This window comes from Vombatus ursinus, unplaced genomic scaffold, assembly GCF_900497805.2.
Source record: "Vombatus ursinus unplaced genomic scaffold, bare-nosed wombat genome assembly UNPS02014832.1, whole genome shotgun sequence".
In the NCBI taxonomy this organism is placed as follows: Eukaryota; Metazoa; Chordata; class Mammalia; order Diprotodontia; family Vombatidae; genus Vombatus; species Vombatus ursinus.
In genome coordinates this window covers 7,355,941-7,375,250 of record NW_020954610.1, presented here as the reverse complement: position 1 = coordinate 7,375,250, position 19,310 = coordinate 7,355,941, and the positions used below count along the sequence as shown (strand labels likewise).

At 37.2% G+C, this 19,310-nt stretch overlaps 1 protein-coding gene across 3 annotated transcripts in view; it reads left to right on the top strand.

Annotated features, from left to right (window-relative positions):
- The window catches only part of LOC114025815 (transducin-like enhancer protein 4), a 160,246-nt gene that overhangs the window by 28,450 nt on the left and 112,486 nt on the right, over window positions 1-19,310 (top strand). For all 3 annotated transcript variants that reach the window (XM_027839353.1, XM_027839354.1, XM_027839352.1), the window contains exon 5: window positions 11,118-11,180. In XM_027839353.1, the coding sequence (XP_027695154.1) occupies window positions 11,118-11,180 (63 nt within the window). The remainder of the gene's footprint in view (window positions 1-11,117; window positions 11,181-19,310) is intronic.

Below are 19,310 nucleotides of genomic sequence, written 5' to 3'. Positions count from 1 at the left end.
GTATATTTGCCTTTGTTGCCTCTCCTCTTTGAACGTTAAGCTTCTCACCAGTAGGGATTTTTTTCCCCCATTTATTAATTTGTGTCCTTGGTACCTTGCACAATGCCTGGCAAATAGTAGGTGTTTAATAAATGTTTGTTGATTGATTGTATGACCTTTGACAAAATACTTGAATAATTCATTGATCCTTGGTTTCCTCAAGAAGAAAATGAGAGGGTTGGATTAGATGGTTTCTAAGGTTTCTATCCAGTTCCAAATGTGCAATTTCAGTTATGATATTACTGGCATTTTTCTTAGGTACATGTTTCTTAATATTTAAGTCATTACTTAAATTTTATTTGAAAACTACTTAAGAAAATGTATATTTGTCAATGTGATTTCCTTTATCTTTAAATTATTTAATTTAATATCAAGGCACGCGTAGTATTACTGAAATCTAGCCTAAATAGATTGTCCTATTGTATAAATAGGGCTGGCTTCTCAACTGCATATGGTCTTTCCAGTTGATTTCCTTATACTAAATGCTAATCAACTTTTTCCAAGTCAGGTCCTAGGTAAACATGTAGTCTGCTTACCTTTTCTAGATTTCTCTCTCTCTCCCCCTCCTTCCTCATACTTACATATGCATAAACATGTAGTTATAGAATCATAGATTTAGTACTAGAAAGGATCTTAGAGGTCATCCATTTCAACTCCTCAACTTACAAATAGGGAAACTGAGCCCCAAAGAGGCTACATGACTTTCCCAAGGTCACATAGAAACAAAGTAGCAGAGTCAGGATTTACATACAAGTCCTTAAGACTCAAATCCAGCACTCCTTCCACTGTACCATGCTATCTCCATCTTTTAATATTTTTATGTAAACCATTTATTTTGTCATAGTTTTCCATTCCTTGTGTTCCTGATGTCCTTTTTATATCTTCTTTATACCTTGTAACTATTCCAAAGACTCTTTTAAAGTTTGTTTTTTGAGCTACTGAACATGTAAAAATGTGAATTTTTACTGTAGAATGATAATCACCCATCTTTGGTGTCTGAAAGACCAGTTATCCAAATCCATTCTTTCAATCCACATTTTTGCTTGATTTAGAAAGTGTAGACATTTTGCCAAAATTAGTTCAGTAGGTTTGGATTGTACTTTAAGTCAGAAAAGCCTTTCCTCTTCTAGGTGATAAGCTTTTCCTCGCTGGTAGAGAGAGAAGTAGCTGATTACTGAGAAATATACCAAGCCCTATCCCCTGTCTAGTGCCATGGGGTGTTGTAACAGTTTACAAGGTGGGTGCTGCCAGCTGCTAACTAGTTGCTCTTTTTTGATGATAGAGTTTTCTCATATCCTCTTGCTGTTTGGTTGTGTCTCTGTGGCTTCCAGACTTTACTGTGACTTCATCCAACTTTGTATTTTTCATGGAAGCAAGCAAGGAAACACTAATATCTATCATAATACTTTAATGTTTGCAAAGTAGTCTCACTGTCTTTCTGTCTCTGTCTCTCTCATAAAGACATAAATGGACCAAAAATTACACTTTGATAGATGGTGGCAGTAGAAAGACGATGTCCACAGAGGGATTAAAGTAAACTCCTGATCCTGGGTATTATGCCTTTCTCTTAAAACAGCCTAAATAAGATTGCATTAGTTTGTTTTTTTTCTCTCTTCCGTATTATACTGTTGACTCATGTTGAGCTTGTAGTCCACTCACCCTCACCCCATCTCTTTTAGATGATTTGCTTTCTAACTACTTTTTCCCCTCCTCCATCTTCTAATTGGGAAGTTGACATTTTAAACACAAGAACATCCTTGTTAAATTGAATCCTACTAGATTTGGCCCACCTATCTAGCCTATGGAGGCTAGATATTGAGGCATTCTAACCTGATGGCTAACTAATCCTCCCACCTTTGTGTTAGCTGTAAATTTGAAAACCATGCCATCTATGTTTTTATCCAAGTCACTGATAAAAATGTTAAGCACAGTTAAGCGCATATCCTTGGGACACTCTACTAGAGTCTTGCTTCTAAATAAACTCTTAAAGGCAGTTCTATAGGTCTGGTCATTTAAATGTTACTTCCATTTGAGACATTAAAAACTGTTAATGGCCTAAGAAGTAATGGAGGAAATCCTGGTGGGCTTTTTGTAGATTATGGCATGTTATCAATCAGTAGATTCAAGATGGAAAGGTATCTTTGAAGTCATCTAGTCCAACTCACTCATTTTATCTATCATGAAGTTGAAGTGATTGCATTAGCCGTGTATTATATAGTGGTTGAGCTGGGATTTGAACTCGGGTGCTCTACTTCCAGAATCCAGTACTTTTTAACATTGTGCTTTGCTGCTTTGGTTAATTATATTTTTGCATATTGGGGACATGAAAGGGGAAAGGCAGTTTTACTAGAAATCAGATAACTAGTTTATGAAAAGGAAGCATTATTCGCTGCTTAGAGGACAGGGAGGTTAGGCTAGCCACAGAGCTGGAAGGATTTTGGTATAAAGATGAGAATGTGCTGAAACATAGAATGAATTTTGGAGAGGAAAAAAAAATGAATAAGCCTTAGAACCAAGTATCTTCTTGGGAATTTGAAATAATAGAAAGTTAATGGAATAAAGGGAATGGGAGATTTTAGAAAAAAGGAAATCTAGGGGGTAGTTTTTATATAGATAGAACACATTCTTTTTGAAGTCCTTCTTTCTTATTACCTCTCCCTTGAAAATTTATAGCCTTTAAAATATTTTTCAAAAATTATACCTCCTGCAAAATATATCTTTAGCATACGGAATAGATGTTTTCTGTACCTTGTACCCCTCAAATTATACCTCTTATTATTCCTTTCCTATGACCCTGTCATAAGGGCAGTTTGTTTAGTTTGCCAAATGGGGTGGAGGGAAGGGGAAAAAATTATTTACTAAGTGCATGCTCTGTGTCAGGCTCTGTGCTAATCGATTTACAAATATTACCTCATCTGATCCTCAAATAGCCTATGGTGTGGGTGCTATTATTATCTCTTTTACATTTGAAGAATCTTGAGTCAGATTGAGATTAAATGAGCATTGCTCAGGATCACATGACTATTAAGTGCCTGAGGCCAAATTTGAATTCACGTTTTCCTACTCCATGTGCAGTGGTCTACCACCTCGTGCCTCTCAGGTAATCTCTGGTTAGCCATTTCATCTTAGGATTTTGGAATAAGCAATTGTGAGATATCTCATTCATTTTCTCATTAAGGAAGCCTTGCTTCAGAAGAAACTAAATTCAATAAGCATTTATTTATTGAACACCACTAAATGCTAGGCACTTTGGAAGTATGTGTACCTGAAAGAGAATCGTTGAAATTCCAACCTCATTTGCCTTTATTAAACATTAAAGCATTTATTAAACGCCTACTATGTATGAGGACCTGTGTTAGAAGTTGGGAATACAAAGAAAAACAAACAAACAAAAAACCCTGCAAGGGACTTGCGTTCTATTGAGAGAATGCGCCATGTACATTGTAGAATGCCAGAGCTTGGAGACATCTATAGATGAGATCCACTTCCCCCATCTTTTCGTTTTATCTGTGCAGGAGCTAACTAAGCCCTGAGAATCTAAGGGACTTGATTAAGATTCCTGGGAATCAGCCACTAAAGAAGACCTAGAACTCTGGGCTCCTGACTCCCAGCTCAGTATTCATTGACAGTGTCATTTCTTGTGCTCTTTCCACACTGAGCAGTAAAGGCCCCAGGCCTGTGAATATACCTACTTTAAATGTATCAACATTGTGTGGATGATTTGAATACAAATGAGTCTTTTAGACTCTGGCCTTTGCTTTTTTTGAGTGGCCTATTGGCCAGAAGTTAGGCCCAGAGAAGAGCCTGCCCAAGATATGATCTTGTTCAGATACAGGAGTATTGCTTGTGTGTGTGTGTGTGTGTGTGTGTGTGTGTGTGTCTGTGTGTGTGTGTGTTGGTTATCCTTGCATGATTTTTGAACAGTCTTTCATGTGGTGTGAGTATTAATGGAGTGGAGCCCTATCAGTATTGAATCTCTATCTACCAACCTTGTGAAAGTATTTATTTATATGTTTGTTGTCATTACTGGAAAAACTGGCAATTTTGTCACAGGCTAAACTTTAAACTTTATGGACAGTATCAAAAATCTAACTTAGGCAGGCAACTTGATGTTCTTCTGTGGGACCTTGATCATTAAGATCTGGTTTTTGGTTTCCATTTGACTATTGGTTACATGATTTTGGGCAAATGACTTACTTGACGCAAAAAAGCCAGATGGCATTAAAAAAAACAAACCAGGAATTCAACTTTATGTAACAAAAATGACCACATTTCAAATGATGTTTCAATAGAGCAAAACTAAGAAGAGGTGGTGAGACATAGTAAAATAAGTAGAGTGCTAGACTTGGAAGACCTGGGTTCAACTGAATGACCCAAGGCAAGTCAAGTAATTTCTCTGAACCTCAGTTTCCTCAGCTATGAAATGAAGATAATAACATCTGTAGTATGTCCTTTATAAAGCTATAAGGAGGTAGTGGATGTACAGTGCTTTGCCCAATTTGAAGTGCTCTGCAAATGTCAGATAGTTAACTTCAGTTGCTGCTGTTGCCACTGCTACTCCTTGTCCTCCTCCTACTATGATGATTAAGAAGTTAAGAAGTAAAGGATAGTTTGGCTCATTTCCTTTCACAGAAGGGAAAAAATTGGGCTGAGACAATGTTTTTAAGGAGAGAAGACTCCTTTGCTGGCTTTGCTCTTAATTATTTTCTACCAATCCCGTAACTGTAATAATCATTTGGAAGAATCAAAATAAGTTATAGGATTAGATTTCTATGTTAAATAAAGTAGTAGTGTAAGGAAATTCAGTTCTTTTGGGGTCAGGCTCTGATCCCACATATAAGTGATCTTAAAAACGCAAATCTAACAATTTAAAAACAGCACTGAAAGGTACAAACTTGAATACCAGCATACTGGAATAGGGCCTTAGTCAGACTTTTTAAGCACCTAATAAATGTTTGTATTGAAAAAAATGCCCAACTTGAAGTTGGAAGGGGGTGTTGCTTTGAAAGCTCAGCTGATAAACTAAGAAAAATGTTAGCAAGAGTCTTTCTAAGCTTTTAGCAAATAAGGGTCACTGCCCAACCCTGCTACCTAGGAAGGAAGGCAGGAGCTAAGCCTACCAAAGAAGTTAATTTTCTTTTTTTCCACTCACTGCCATCCCTTTCTCATTCCTCCTCCCTCTCTCCCAACCTCCACCCTTACCTTACAAGTGAAAGAGAGTACAATTTGATAAAATGGGTTACAATGTTTATCAGACTTTAGGACTGAAATGATTTGACCTTGCACAAGTAATTGGCAGTCTGGCATGAGGCTCGTCATTCTCAACCTTGATAACTCTCAATCATTCTTAGCATTTGGAGCAGTATTTAAACATAATAACTGCAGCACAGAAGATGTATTTAGGATACTAGGTATTTATCTTAAGTAAGAATTTCTTTCCAAGAGATTAAAAAAAAAAAGCTTCAGAGATGGGAGGGAGATAGATACTCATTTTTTACAAATGTTTGCAGAAAATTTTAGCAAAATGAAACATTGTCTTTGGAACAAATTGGAACTTGTTTCTTAAAGTACAGTGATGTCATGGGTATTGTCAGGTGAGAGAAATCATTGATTTTTATCACTTTTATGTGTTGTTCCCCACAGCACACTCTTCCCAAGCCATAAGCTTGACCGAAAGTAGAATATAAAGTGTTAGAATCAGTGAATGGAGTTCTTTAATGTATCCAATTAACTAAGCACTGTGTACTTTATGGCGAGCTTACTGTGCAGTAAAAATGCCATAAATATGTGTTTTAAAAAGAAAGTTGAGTGACAGAGCTTAAGATGTTTCCATCAGGGGTGGGTGCCTAGTCACAGTTAAACTCTTGGGGGCCTTGGGGGAGGTAGTCATAATGGAGACTGACCCTTCTAGACTTGGCAAGTCTTTTTTGGTTTAGATATTTATCTAAAGATTAAATAGGGGACATGCCAGTGTGTGCTGTATTTTAGAATCTTAATTGAAGAGTTTAGTAATCAAACTAAATAGCTGTCACTGCACTGAATAAACATATCAGAAATTAGCTTTACAATGTGACCTGTCTTTGGTCTAAATACATATGTAGCTCCTTTTCCATATTGTGTTGACTGTTTTTAGAGTGAGTAGCATCATTCTGAAGCATATGGAAAGGTGAACAAGCATTCAGATTCATTTGTGCCTGACAGTTTCTCCCTTCTCCATTTGTTGTCTTATTTTTAAACAATTGCGTGCATAAGGCCATTATTTTAATTTTAATCAACGAACCTGGAGGTGGTATTTTCTTAGGGAGGAGAATTTTTTCTAAAAAGTCTCAATAGTTGACTCTTGCAGTCTAGAAAGCTACTGAGTACATGAATAGATTGATTCTGAAAATGTTATTACTTCATTTTGTCTTATATTAAGTTTTGAACAGTATGTTTTGCACAATGAGCGTTTAAATGAAATAAATTGTCAAATTGGAAGCATCAAAGTTACTCTTACCAATTCACTAGAGACACTTGTTATTGTCTATTCACAGTTTGAGCCTTCCTCACTCCTTTACTTTATAGAAGAATCATGCTTAACACTTTGGTTCAGAACATTTATGGCTCTTCTGTAAAGTTGAGCTGTACTGAACATAAAGATAACACTGACTCATTAGCCCCAGTGAGAGAATAATTCTTAACCTCTCGACTGCCTTATGAATAAGCCACTCAGGAGTTTTTGTTATTTTCCCAAAATGCCTAAATCTAGGTGTAAGCAAATAATTAATACATTCGATGATTATACTTTTGAAATTCTGTAATGAGCTGTTCCAGATAAATGATTTCATGATTGAAATAAAACATATATTGCAATCTTTGTGTGTTAATTAGTTCACTGTGAAATATGATTCATTTATTTCACACTGTGCTGTCTCATAAACTTTTTCACTCCCACCCCCTAATATTTGAAATGTTTATTTTGATGTCGTGCATGTTTATATACTTAGTGAATACCTAATAAGCGAGATTCATCTTTTTTTGGCAAAGGTTGTACTATATCAAAGAAATTAACTGAAATAAATATTCTTTGAGAACATTTTTTCTGAAACTGTATTTGCATATGTATGATGGACCAAAGCCCCCCAGTAGCAATTCCTTAACAGTAAATGTTTTGTAATCTGAATGACTTACTTATAAAGAAGTGAGAATGTGGTAAGCAAAACTGAATTACAACTTTTATACATTTTAGAATCGTTTGTGGTGGGAGGGACATTTTAAAAATCAAGCTTATGTTCAATAGTACAATTGATTTGCCTAAATCTACTTTTATTCATTTTTGTGATAAGGAAAGAATTGATTTAGATGCTATTAAATTTTACACAGGTGCTATTTTTTGACACTGATTTTATTATTGGTCAGATGTGTAATAGCTGTCTCCCCAAGATTGTAAATACAGTAGGTAGATCTTTTTGCAGTTTTGAGGCAGAGAGATAAAAAGAAAATAAATTGTATTCTTTGTCATTTCCCATTTTAGTTTATAACAGGCTATACTATCCAGTCTACTTCTCCGTCACTTCTTTGGGATAGTACCATTGGTGTTCACATGCACACAGTGTTTAATGTACAGTTAAGACAGATTGTTTCTCTGAAATTGCCTGTTTTTGACATTTCTAGTCCAATTACTTTTGTGATTTTTTTTTTCTTTTTAAATGGCAATAGTAGAAGGAAGAGAGGGATGGACAGGAAGGGAGGCAAAAAGTAGGATGGTGCTAAGTGGAAGGCGAGGAAACATGTTGAGTGTATTTTATTTCTAAACAAGTATCTTTGGTATATTGGGAGAGAAATAATAGAAGTGTCAGAATTTGTTAACGTATTTGACAAACTATGGCAGCAAAAACTATCCTTTTTTGTATTTTGGCATGAGCAATCACCCTTTTATTGGACCATTAATGCTACTTTGGAACATCATGCTGTATCCAAAGGCAATAATTTAGCAGCTGTTTATCAGGAGCTTTCATAAAACATTGAATACTATTATAACATCCAGTAACCCTAACAACAGCATTTCAAAATCTGGGCCTGTTTAAATGGGATACCCGTGAATGTACTTGTTCAGGGATGCATGACCCATATCACCTATAAATTTGATTGGAAGTTATAGTGCTGGCATAGGCTGATGGATAGCAGATTAGAACCCTGATTAACCATGTGATTTGAAGGCTGGGAATATATTGTCTAAGCAAGATTCATCAGACGCAATCAGAATTTCAAGTGGTCAGATGAAATTCAAATGTGTATTGTGGATCTCCCCCCCCCATCCCCTCTTGTGCTTTTCCTCTTAGGTTGCCTTTTTATTTTTATTTCCAAAGCTGAAAAATACTTCTTTGATGAATCTGCTCCTCACCCTAAAGCTGTCTGTCTGTTATTCATCAGAAAGCAGGTCGCAGTTCAGTGAGCAGAAGAAAAGATTTTAATAGAAGCTGTGCCAAGGGCTGTAATGCATCATTTTAGGGCCCTAATTACATTACAATGACAAATATCAATGGTGACAACAGCAATAACCTACATCCTTTAATGGCTATGCTGAAAAAGGAGTTTGGGCCCTGCGCCATTAGATTAGACTCAGTTTCAAAACACAGGCCATTAGAAGTGTGTGTCCACAGTATTATTGGCCGATAGCTGAAGCCCAGTGGAAAGGCCTGTAAATAAATGATGCCTCCCTAAAGCTTGGTCCTGTGGGACAAAAGAGGCAAAATTTAGATGACCGTGGAAGCAGCGCTGTTTCCGAGGCAACTTTAGCTTTCAAAGTGAAGAATTGCTTGCTTAATTTTATGAAATCACACTTTTCCCCCTCCTGCTGCCAATTAGACTCGCCATAAAAATCCATTGACATGGCAGCTAAAATAAATTATGAAATTCTTTATACAAAAGAAGACATTTTAAAAGGTGGAAAGGTTTCTCCTATTTTCTGTTATGTCTATTGTGTATGGTCTTGTGTACAGTAATAAAAAGCCCTTTTTCCCTTTGGAGGAGAAGTCCTTGGGGCTAACATTTGGATAGACCTGAAATAGGCAAATTCCCATTTAGGGAAATAAATTCTTTTTCATCAGTTTGTATTTCAGCAGTAGCTATCTCTATAGTGTTAGCCTCCTTAGAATAGAGCTCATTCTCTGGATTGTGTAGGCAAATGAAAGAACTCCATTTTCTTGTGTGCCCACATATTTTTCAGCTCTCCTAGCAAGGGACTATTTTATTTATGTAAACAACATAATGAGGAAAATGTGCCTGGCAGATGGTTCTGAGTATCAGAATCATTAGTTTGGTCTGCCCCAAAGTGTCTCATTATCTTTTTACTCTGTCCCCTTCCACCTCTCCCTACAAAAACTTAACAACTGAATGCCTTTGAGATGCATTTTCACTAGCTTGGTAAATGTCTCTTCATTTTCTTAGCTCACCACTGGAATTTCACCCCATATGTATCATGATGTGTTTCATCTACATGGAGAGTGGTTTGGTGATTCCATTGCAACTTTGGGTGATGGTTTTTAAATCCTAGTGGATTGACAAGTGTTCTATAGAGCCAGTGCACTAAATTACATCCTGGTGGCACTAATGAGTCTGTACTCATCAGTGCCTTCCCTACATCCTTTCATGAAAACAGGGTTAGAATGGTGTTAAGAGCTTCATGGTGAGTTTGTGTTCTTGCTTGGTAGGCAAAGTTTTTAAGGTGCTGGCATTTAAAAGATTGCATAGCTACAAGGTCAAAAAGGTTGGTGATGAAAGAAAGAAAAACTAAATTGCACAAGTCTGAGTGTCTCTGTCATTTGGATAATGACTTTGCAAGGAAAAGAGCACCGTGTCCTCCCATATAATGAGGAACTGACCCTGGGCAGAATTTATTTTAAGGAATGCCTCAGGAGTTGTAATTGCTGTACTTTTTCTACCTCTCAACACCTTCCTTTAGCCTGGTCCTTCCTAATCCTTCTGTTAAAATATAAGACCATATGTTAGTCTGTATGTATGTATATATTGTGTACTGAAGTATGTCTATAGCATACCATGTTAAAATACAAATTAGGTCCTGTATGGCTTTTCAGAAAGAGAATATGCTGTGTGTTTTGATTTTGTGTCATAACACTGAATTGGTTTAAGGCATCCTGAACTCTAGCTTTATTACATTAAACTCTGAGTTGTCTCATAATTTGTCTGTTGAAGCTCACAGTTAACCAGAATTTCCATAAATACACTGTACCTTGATAATTGATTTTTATAACAATGATCCCAAACACCGAAAGGTCTTCAAATACCTGCTGAATGTTCAAGGATAGGTGAAGCTCAATTCAAGCTGGCGTGAAAAAAACAGTGGCTGGGCAGTTATAGTCAGCCCCTGATGGAAGTGTTCCCTGTGCTGATAGGATCAGGAATCTATTTAAGTATTAACATAGACATAGAATTTTTGCTGGAAATTAGTTCTCTTTATGTTATTGTGATGATTCTTAGTTCAGCTGTAAATGAGCCAAACCATCTTATTTCCTAACAATGCCCAATAACAGAGTGTTTACTCTTAAGAGTTACTGATTCAAGATAAAGTACTGCTTTTCCTGTGGATTATAGGATGGAATAGATCATCTTAGAAAGTCTTTCTTTAGCTTTATGATATTTGAAGGCTTTTGAAAGCAATGGCCATAAATAGAAACATAATAAATAACAAATTGAGAGGAAGTTCTGTATCTTTACTATCCAAAAACTCAGTGTCCTATGACAACCCAAATTAGGATGGGCTTGGGCCCTATTTCCTGTGGAAACTGTGATTTCCAGGAATAAAAATGACATCCTCTGTTGTACTGTATGTATCCTTAAAGGTTGGCTTTTTAAGATGAATACTTGCTAATGAATTGCCATGCTCTTAATGTGGCACCGTTGCTACTGCATGTTGGTAATAGGGCTCCTCTATCTGAGATTTTTCTCTTCCTTGACTTGCAAAGCACTCCAGTTACAGTCCCATTCCGTAGTAAATTGTGCCTTAATATTATCATGTTAATATTTAGGCAATCTGTAACTAACTGTTCTTTTTTCCCCTTCCCTCTTCTCTTTTGCAGGCAGAAATTGTCAAGAGGCTGAATGCTATCTGTGCCCAAGTCATTCCCTTCCTGTCCCAAGAGGTAAGGCAGTTCATGGCAGGCCCTAGCTCTAAAGTTGCCATTTCAGTAGTACTGTATTGTAGAAAGGGGGCTGGGAGCTGATTTTTCAGCTTTCTTGAATCTCTTGGTGCCTGTATTTCATTTTTCTAAGGTACTGCTCTTATTCCAGCTCCACCACCTTATTAAAATTCAGGGGAATATAATTTAAATGCATTTATATAATGGAAAATGTTCTAATGTGCTAAGCGAAATTCAGTTGTTAAAATGTTTTGCTGTCATGTACAATGTAGTGTTGCTAAGAATCATGCCTGTTTGTCAAAATGGCATATAATAGGGTGAATTGAAAAATTACCAGAAAGACAAAGTTTCTTCTATACTTCTTATAATGGGCATTAAAAGTTAGCAGAAGGAATATCAAACGGAGATATTTCACCTAGCATAGTAAGCAAAGTAATGCCACTTTTGACTAACTGCTTTAAAAATTATTGCTTTATTAAGTTTTTCTAATGCTGTTTCTATTTATTTTGGAAAATCTATAGAAGATTGTTTCATTACGTACTTAATTCTCTAAGAATCAGTTTCCTAAAAATTATGCATTTATGACAGGTACTTTAGTGCATTGCAAAAGCTCTTGGAAAGTCAACCGGATCTGAGCTTATGTTTTACTGTGGGATTTACTCTTGGGCAACACTAAGGAAGGTGTCTTGTTGCCAGTCGTTATATGCAATACAAGTCTGTTTCTGGCGTGTAGGGCCTTCTTTCCTGCTTTCCCCCTCTTAGTAGTTTTGAGATTAAAGTGAGGGTATGGGTAGCAGTTATCATTGCTTGTGTTTCCTCATTGTTCAGCTCTTCATTTGGTAAAATTAGCCTTTCTAGGTATTAATGGCTTCAGCTTTTTGTGTCATGGGCCAAGAATGCACCAAGGTATCTTCTCCTACCCTTTGCTTGTTCTATAGGGTATCATTGCTTTTCAAGAGAGCTGTTCATCCTTCTGCTTGCTAGAAGTCATGTGCTTTGATGTGAGCACCCAGCCAGTGCATGGGTGTGTACATTTGCATATCTCTTCGGAATATGAGGGAGCGGGCAAGTGTACACAGGTACTTAAACTATTTAGTGTGTGGGACTAAATACTATGGCAGGATTGTCTATAAAGAAGATCACCCATTGATAGGGACTATAAAATTGAACTTTGGACAAGTAAAATGGCCTATCATAAGGAAGCATGATGAAGAGTGACCTTGTATCCAAACCTTTAACCCTGTTTGTGACCCTAAGTTCAGATATCAGCTTCAGTCATACGTGGAAAAGGATATCCTGGGTCACTTTTTTTTTTTTTTTAGGCATTAAGTGACTTGCACAGGGTCTCACAGCTAGTAAATGTCAAGTGTTTGGTTTGAGGCTGGATTTGAACTCAAGTCCTCCCAACTTCAGGGCCGGTGCTGTATCCACTGCGCCATCTAGCTGCCACGGGGTCACTTCTTTTTACATATGGTCACAAACCCACCAGAAAGCATATCCCAATTAGCTCTTCAGGATTTGCTTGTGACCATCATTAGCTGCTGCATTGCTGTGTGGAAGTGTGGAGGGGGTGCATTTGCATGTGTTTGAGGAAGCTTGTACAGTGTCTGACTGCATGCACCCTGTTTGACCCAGGCCACGCCATTTTTGCCTGTCATTAAAAGAGCTCCAAGGTAGGGTAGTGGGAGGAACCTGAACCAGCAGAGATGTGGCTAGGGTAGAGCCTTGCCCAGGACCAAAGTGAAAACCCCACTTATCCCTAGGGAATCAGGTCTGTGCTTTTGCAAATAGAAATCATGTGGCTTGAAGTTTTACAGGATTCCCTTGAACGGCCAAAGGGTTAGCTTTTTTCCTTTGCTCAGAGATGGTTTTCAGTTTCTTTTCTTGTTGACTTTATGGCTACACACGCACTGATCATTTGTACATTTCATTTCCCCCCACCTCCCAAATCGTGGTGCTTTACAGACCAGGATCATTTTGGAGTTATAGGAGGATGGTAGTGATAAAGGTATCTGTTGTTAAAGTGTTTGATTATCTAGGCTGTTTTTATGAAGAGTCCTTCAAGGTAAGAGATATCCTAGGTGGAGCTGAAGAATATGCCTGATTTTAATTGGCTGATGAAGTTGCCTTCAGGATGAAGTGAGCCTTTGCAGGTGCTGAGACGTCCTGTTTTGCTGCAGCTTGAGTAGTGAGAAATGGTACATTTTTAAAATAGTTGTCCGTTTTCTCATTGTGTGCTTGGAAATCTTGTAGGCAAAGTTCTTGATTCATGTCTGTCCTATCAGTTTAACAACTTGATTCCCTCTCCCCAACCCTTTTTTTAAACCTATGTTATCATGCATACTTTTACTTCTCTCAAATCAGGGTGTTTCTCCTGTTGGTGTCTGAACATTTTCTACCTTGTTTTTCTTTTCTCTGCTTTGTGTGTGCATCGTACTCCCACTTCTTCCCTGAGGCCAGATGGACCATAATCTGGAAGGAGGGGAGGAGGCAGGTTATTAGAGAAAGATGAATTCTATTTCCTGTCTCTTCAGGGGCATGGAAAATCACTCTTGCATGGTTGCTATCCTCACTCAGTGCCAGGGCTGAAGGCCCTTAATCTGATCTTTTAACACAGCCTCTATGTGATATTCTTAACTGCTAAATGGCAGGTGCACCATTATAAATTATTGAAAATGTTTTCATTTAGAAATTAAACCAATAACAATATTATTGAAAAAAAAATTCAGCCAGCTTTTGTCATACTATAAATATGTGCATTAGTCTTCTGAGATATTGTAACTTATTAACCCATGGATTCTTTAATCTTAGGGATGTTCTTTCAATCATCATATACTTTGCAGAGTTCATTGACAGGAAGGAACTAAGTGACCAAATATACATTTTTTGGTAATGTCTGTTTTTTAAAACTCTTTGTACCCTGCCATATACATATGTGACATATATCTATATGAAGAAATAATATGACTCTGTATAATTTCCTGCTTAATATAAGGGATTAATTAACCATATTTTCCTTTTATACTTTAAAAAAAGCAATATTGGATAATCTATAAATGTCTTTTTAATCACTTGACTGTACTTTAGGAAAATAGATTTTGTAACTGTAGAACAAAAGCCTTTTGTTTTATGTGTATATATGTGGCTGTGAATATATATTAATGACAAGAATAATACTCATTTATTACATTTCACTAAACAATCCTAATCATAGTTATGTTTATATTACATTTTAAAGTTTGTGGTAACGTTTTTCCTATGGCAACTGTGGCAGAGTTCATGTTTTCTGAAGGCAATGGCTAAATGTGTGTGTGTGTATTTGTATTTTAAGATAAGTGACTTTTAGAGTGCCAAATTTTTTTTATTTTCTCAGTTGTCAGTTCATGATGAGAGTTTTGATTCTCAGGATTCTTAAAGATCTACTAGGGGTGGGGAACCTTCAGCCTCAAAGCCACATGTGGCCCTCTGGGTCCTCAAATGTGGCCCTTTGAATCCAAACTTCAAAGAACAAATCCCCTTAAAAGGATTTGTTCTGTAAAGCTTGGATTCAGTCAAAAGGCCATATCCAAGGACCTAGAAAGCCACATGTGGTCTTGAGGCCACAGGTTCCCCACCCCTGATCCTTGACCTTGTAACTTAAAACAACATTGTTAAGATAAAGTTAAGGGAAGGGGTTTCAAAAAATCTAGTTTTGTCCTTAGGAAATTTCTACTATTTGCAAAATAAAACTCTAAGATATTAAAGAGTTCTCTAAAAGGCACACACACACACACCCATAACACTCCCTCTCCTTCCTCAGCCCATTATTATTTTCTTTTGGAGGAGGGGAGACTCTGGTGCCATAAGAAGCAATAGGTTGCTAACTTTTTTCTGCCTGGTCTGTGCTCAGTGGTGCCTTTTTCAGGGAATAGAGAGAGGTAAAGCCCCATACTTAGTCTAACTGTCTATCATGATTTAATGATAGTAAACAGACTGGCCTATGGTGAATACAAAAAGGTACAAGAAGACATATGTCCATTTGTATCCCTACCACCTGGGGTCTCAGCTTAATTCTGAATCTGAAAGATTTGTTCTAGGAGAGACCATCTCTACCCAGAACTGCAGGCTTAGTCCAGATAGCCTGAAAAGGTCAGAGGTAACATTGTTTTATACTGAGAAGTGAACAAAGAAAAGTTGGCACATGTCCAAAGGTATCTTAAATTTGTGGCAAAAGATTTTTTATGCATGTATAAATATTCCAGTTACATGGAAGGAAGAAAGCACTTTTGGGTTGATACAAAATGTTGAGTGTTATGTGACTGTACTATGTGAATTCAGTAATCAGATTCAGCTGCTGCTGCTGAATCCTGTCTCTGACGTCTTGTTGCTTCCCTTCCCTCCCCTCCAAGGAGGAGATGATTGAACCCAACCAGCCTACATCAACACTCCTACTCCTCATTGCATACCAGGATCCCTAAACCTTATATCTTTTACAAGAGAAGAGAAGGTTTTCTTCTCCTAATCCTTCCCTCTTAGCGGATAGTAGCACATCAGCTCTTAGGTATTGAAATGCCATTTTTCCTGTGAAGCCCTGTAAGAGGACACAAAGGGTAGAGTGTCACAGAGGAACCTCATTTTGGTCTGTTGCCAGACAGAGATCATTGGCCTCTTCCCTTGAGGTCCTTCTTCCAAAAAGTCTTCTGGATTTGCTCTTATATATTGTTTCATGGCTGTATAATTGGTTGACCAGAGAAACCTTCTATGATTATATAGAAATTCTGCTTTCCTGGACTTCAGTATAGCATATGGGATTCTGGGCCTAGACAGGAAATTGACTCCTCCTGTTACTCGCAGCTCACTTAACTCAGTTCATTTAATCCTTTATTCACTAGCAAAGACATGGGAAAAAAATATTCAGTTTCCTTTCTCTTCTTGTCCCCGAACAAAAATAATCCCCCTAAACATGCAAAAGATTACCCTTTATTTTTTTTCTGGACCTCAATGCAACTTCTCTAGTTTCAGGCTTCTTTTTAAAGGTCTGCATTCTCTTGACATCATTGGGAACCACTCAGCTTTTGGTCTAATCCATATTATTGTCCTTCCCTCTATGCTGTTTGGATCACAATGGCTGGAGTATTGCTTTGTGGATGCTTTCTCCAGATCAGGGATTCTTAACTTTTTTTTTGTATCATGGCAGTCTTTGGCAGTCTAGTGAAGCCTGTGGATGCCTTCTCAAAATAATGTTTTAAGTGCACAAGATAAAATACATAGGATCACAAAAGAAACACATAATGAATTCTATTTGTCAAAATATTAAAAAAAAAAAGTTCATGGATCCCAGATTGAGAGGCTCTGTTCTAGACTAACTTGCCTTTTAATCCTTAATTTATGCTCTTTGGTGGATCTGCCATTACTAGATGACCCAGCTTACTGACACAACACTCAAAGGCTGATAGAACTTGGGCACCTTTATCATACCCATGGCTAGAGATATGGTTACTTCTCTGAGGAGTACAAGTACCTGGCTGAACTTGGACTTCTCCTCCTTGGGAGTGGTTTACTGAAATTATAGGTTTTCACTGTAATTGCTAATGAGAATTCATAGGATTATCAAAATCTTAACATAAAGGCCATTTCACAACAGAATTTTAGAACCATAGGGAGTAAGTTGGGAGGCCAAAAGAGGAGCCTCGGAACTAATAAAGCTCTGCCAGGGGTTCCTTTTGTTCCATGGACCCTTTTGGTATTCAGGGGAAACTAATGGGTAACTTCTCAGAATAATGTTTTTATTACAAAGTACAAAGACTAAATAGGTAGGGCTGATTTCAAAGGAAACCAATTACATTGAAATAGTTACCAAAATACATATTTTTTAAAAGCTCATTGATCTCAGGTTAAGAACCCTTCCCTGTTCTATTCTGTCTTCTTTGAGGAGCCTAGAACTGATCCTTCCCTTAATCTCTCTTTGGGAGAGCCTGGCTTGCTTGTGCCATACATCCTCATCAGCAGTGATATCAAACTCCAATAGAAAAGGGGCCACTCAATGGTACATAAGAATCCTTGTGGGTCACATATTGACTTAGTTTTAAAATATAATATTATCTTTTGCTTTATTCATTTTTATTTATTTTAAATATTCCCCAATTACACATTAATCTGGGTTGGGCTGCATCCAGAAGTGTTGTGGGCCATTTTTTTGACACCCCTGTTCTTAACTATTCCAAATGGAAACAAAAACATGTATCTTGAAGGTCGACCTACTTACGAACTAGAAAATGATTTGGCAGACTCTGCTTCCTGTTCTCTCAACCACTGCTAATTCACTCACAGTAATAACCAAGAACTAGACTTAAAGAACACCAGAATCCACGATTTGAGACTGATAGGACCTACCTCACAAGGAACAGTAAGCTCGAAGACAACTTTTTTTTTTCCTTTTAATCCACAAACTACATTGGAAAAATAATTTATTTGCATCAAGTAACCCATTATTAGCTTGTTCTTATCAAAGTAAGTGGTAGCTTAATGGAATTTAGCTATATTATTAATTATTTATACTATTTATACATGTGGGTAAAGGATTTTTTGTTTGTTTGTTTTATGAGACCAGGACACCCATCTAGAAACCTCCTGATATAGGCCATTTGGCAGTATTTGCTGATGAGTGACCTTTAAGTACTTCCAGTTTGTATATGCTTAGTGCAGGCAGACTATGCTGTCAATAAAAAGATCATGCCTTTGTCCCACTATGATTATCTTGGGAACATTAGCCAACCTTCTGGATCTTTAGAAAACACTATAACAGATCTAGTGTAGCTTGGAAAAAAAACAGGTATTTGAACATGCAGGTTCCAAGAGGCTTGGGTGGCACAGTGGATGGAAGGCTCAGATTCCTAAGTACAAATCTGCCTTTAGACACAACTATCTGTGTGACTCTGGGCAAGTCACTTAACTTTGTTTGCCTCTGTTTCCTCATTTATAAAATGAGCTGGAGAAGGAAATGGCAAACCACTTACGTGTCTTTGCCAAGAAAATCCCAAGTGAGGTCATGAAATGTTGGGCACAACTGAAATGAATGAACAAAAGCTTTAAAGCTATTAGAGTTTAAAATTGTACTAAGACTTGTGGAAACCCCTGCATAATACCATTGTTCCTCCTAGGAAATAGATTTTCCTCTTAAGTTATTTCTAGCCAAGGAGAAATCTGGAAAGCTGAAACTAACAAGAAACAGTCAACAAGCATTTATTTGACACTTTAAAGTTTGCCAAGCACTTTATCTAAACTCTCATTAAAGCCTCTTAACTATTGTGTGAGGTTTACTTATGAGGAAATTGAGTTTCATAGAGGTTAATGTGACTTGTCTATAGTTGCATTTTGAGTAATTGTTGGCAGGCGCAATATGAACCCAGGTCTTTCTGACACCAAGTGTAGCACTCATTCTATTTCTGTGTAATTGAATAATACAGGTCAGAATTGACAAATGACAGAAAGTGGTTTTGAGATTCTGTAATGTCTCTGCATTTCAGGCCAATGCTGTAAAAATTCATTCTGCATCTAGGTTAGCCATAGTACATTAGAGATTTAGGAAACAATTTCATAATGCTGCATCTTATAGTTATTTGCGTTGAAGTCTTTGTGAGATTTTTGATATTTCTTTAATGAGCAGATATCTGTTTTCTCTCCCTTTCATTCCCACCATTGAGAAACAAAAGAAACACACACAAACAAACAAATATGATCACGCAAAACAAATTCACATATTGTCTATGTTTAAAAAAGTAAAGCAGTGCTTCGTTATTCATCCTCTGGAATTGTAGCTATTCATCAGAGTTCTTAAGTCTACCAAAATTATCTTTACAGTGTTCTTGTTCTTGTGTAAATTGTTCTCCTGGTTCTGCGTGCTTCATTCTGCATCAGTTCATACAAATCTTCTCAGGTTTCTTTGAAACCTTCTCCCTCATCATTTCTTATGGCACAATAGTATTGAATTAGAATGAGATGAATAAGGAAAGCATTCCAGGTATAGGGGCTAGCCAGTGAAAAGGCATGAAGTAGGGAGATGTAGTGTTTAGTGGGAGGAGTAACTGGTAGGCAAATGTAGCTAGATGGCAGAGTACATGGAAAAACGGAGTAAGGTAGAAGAACACCAGAAAG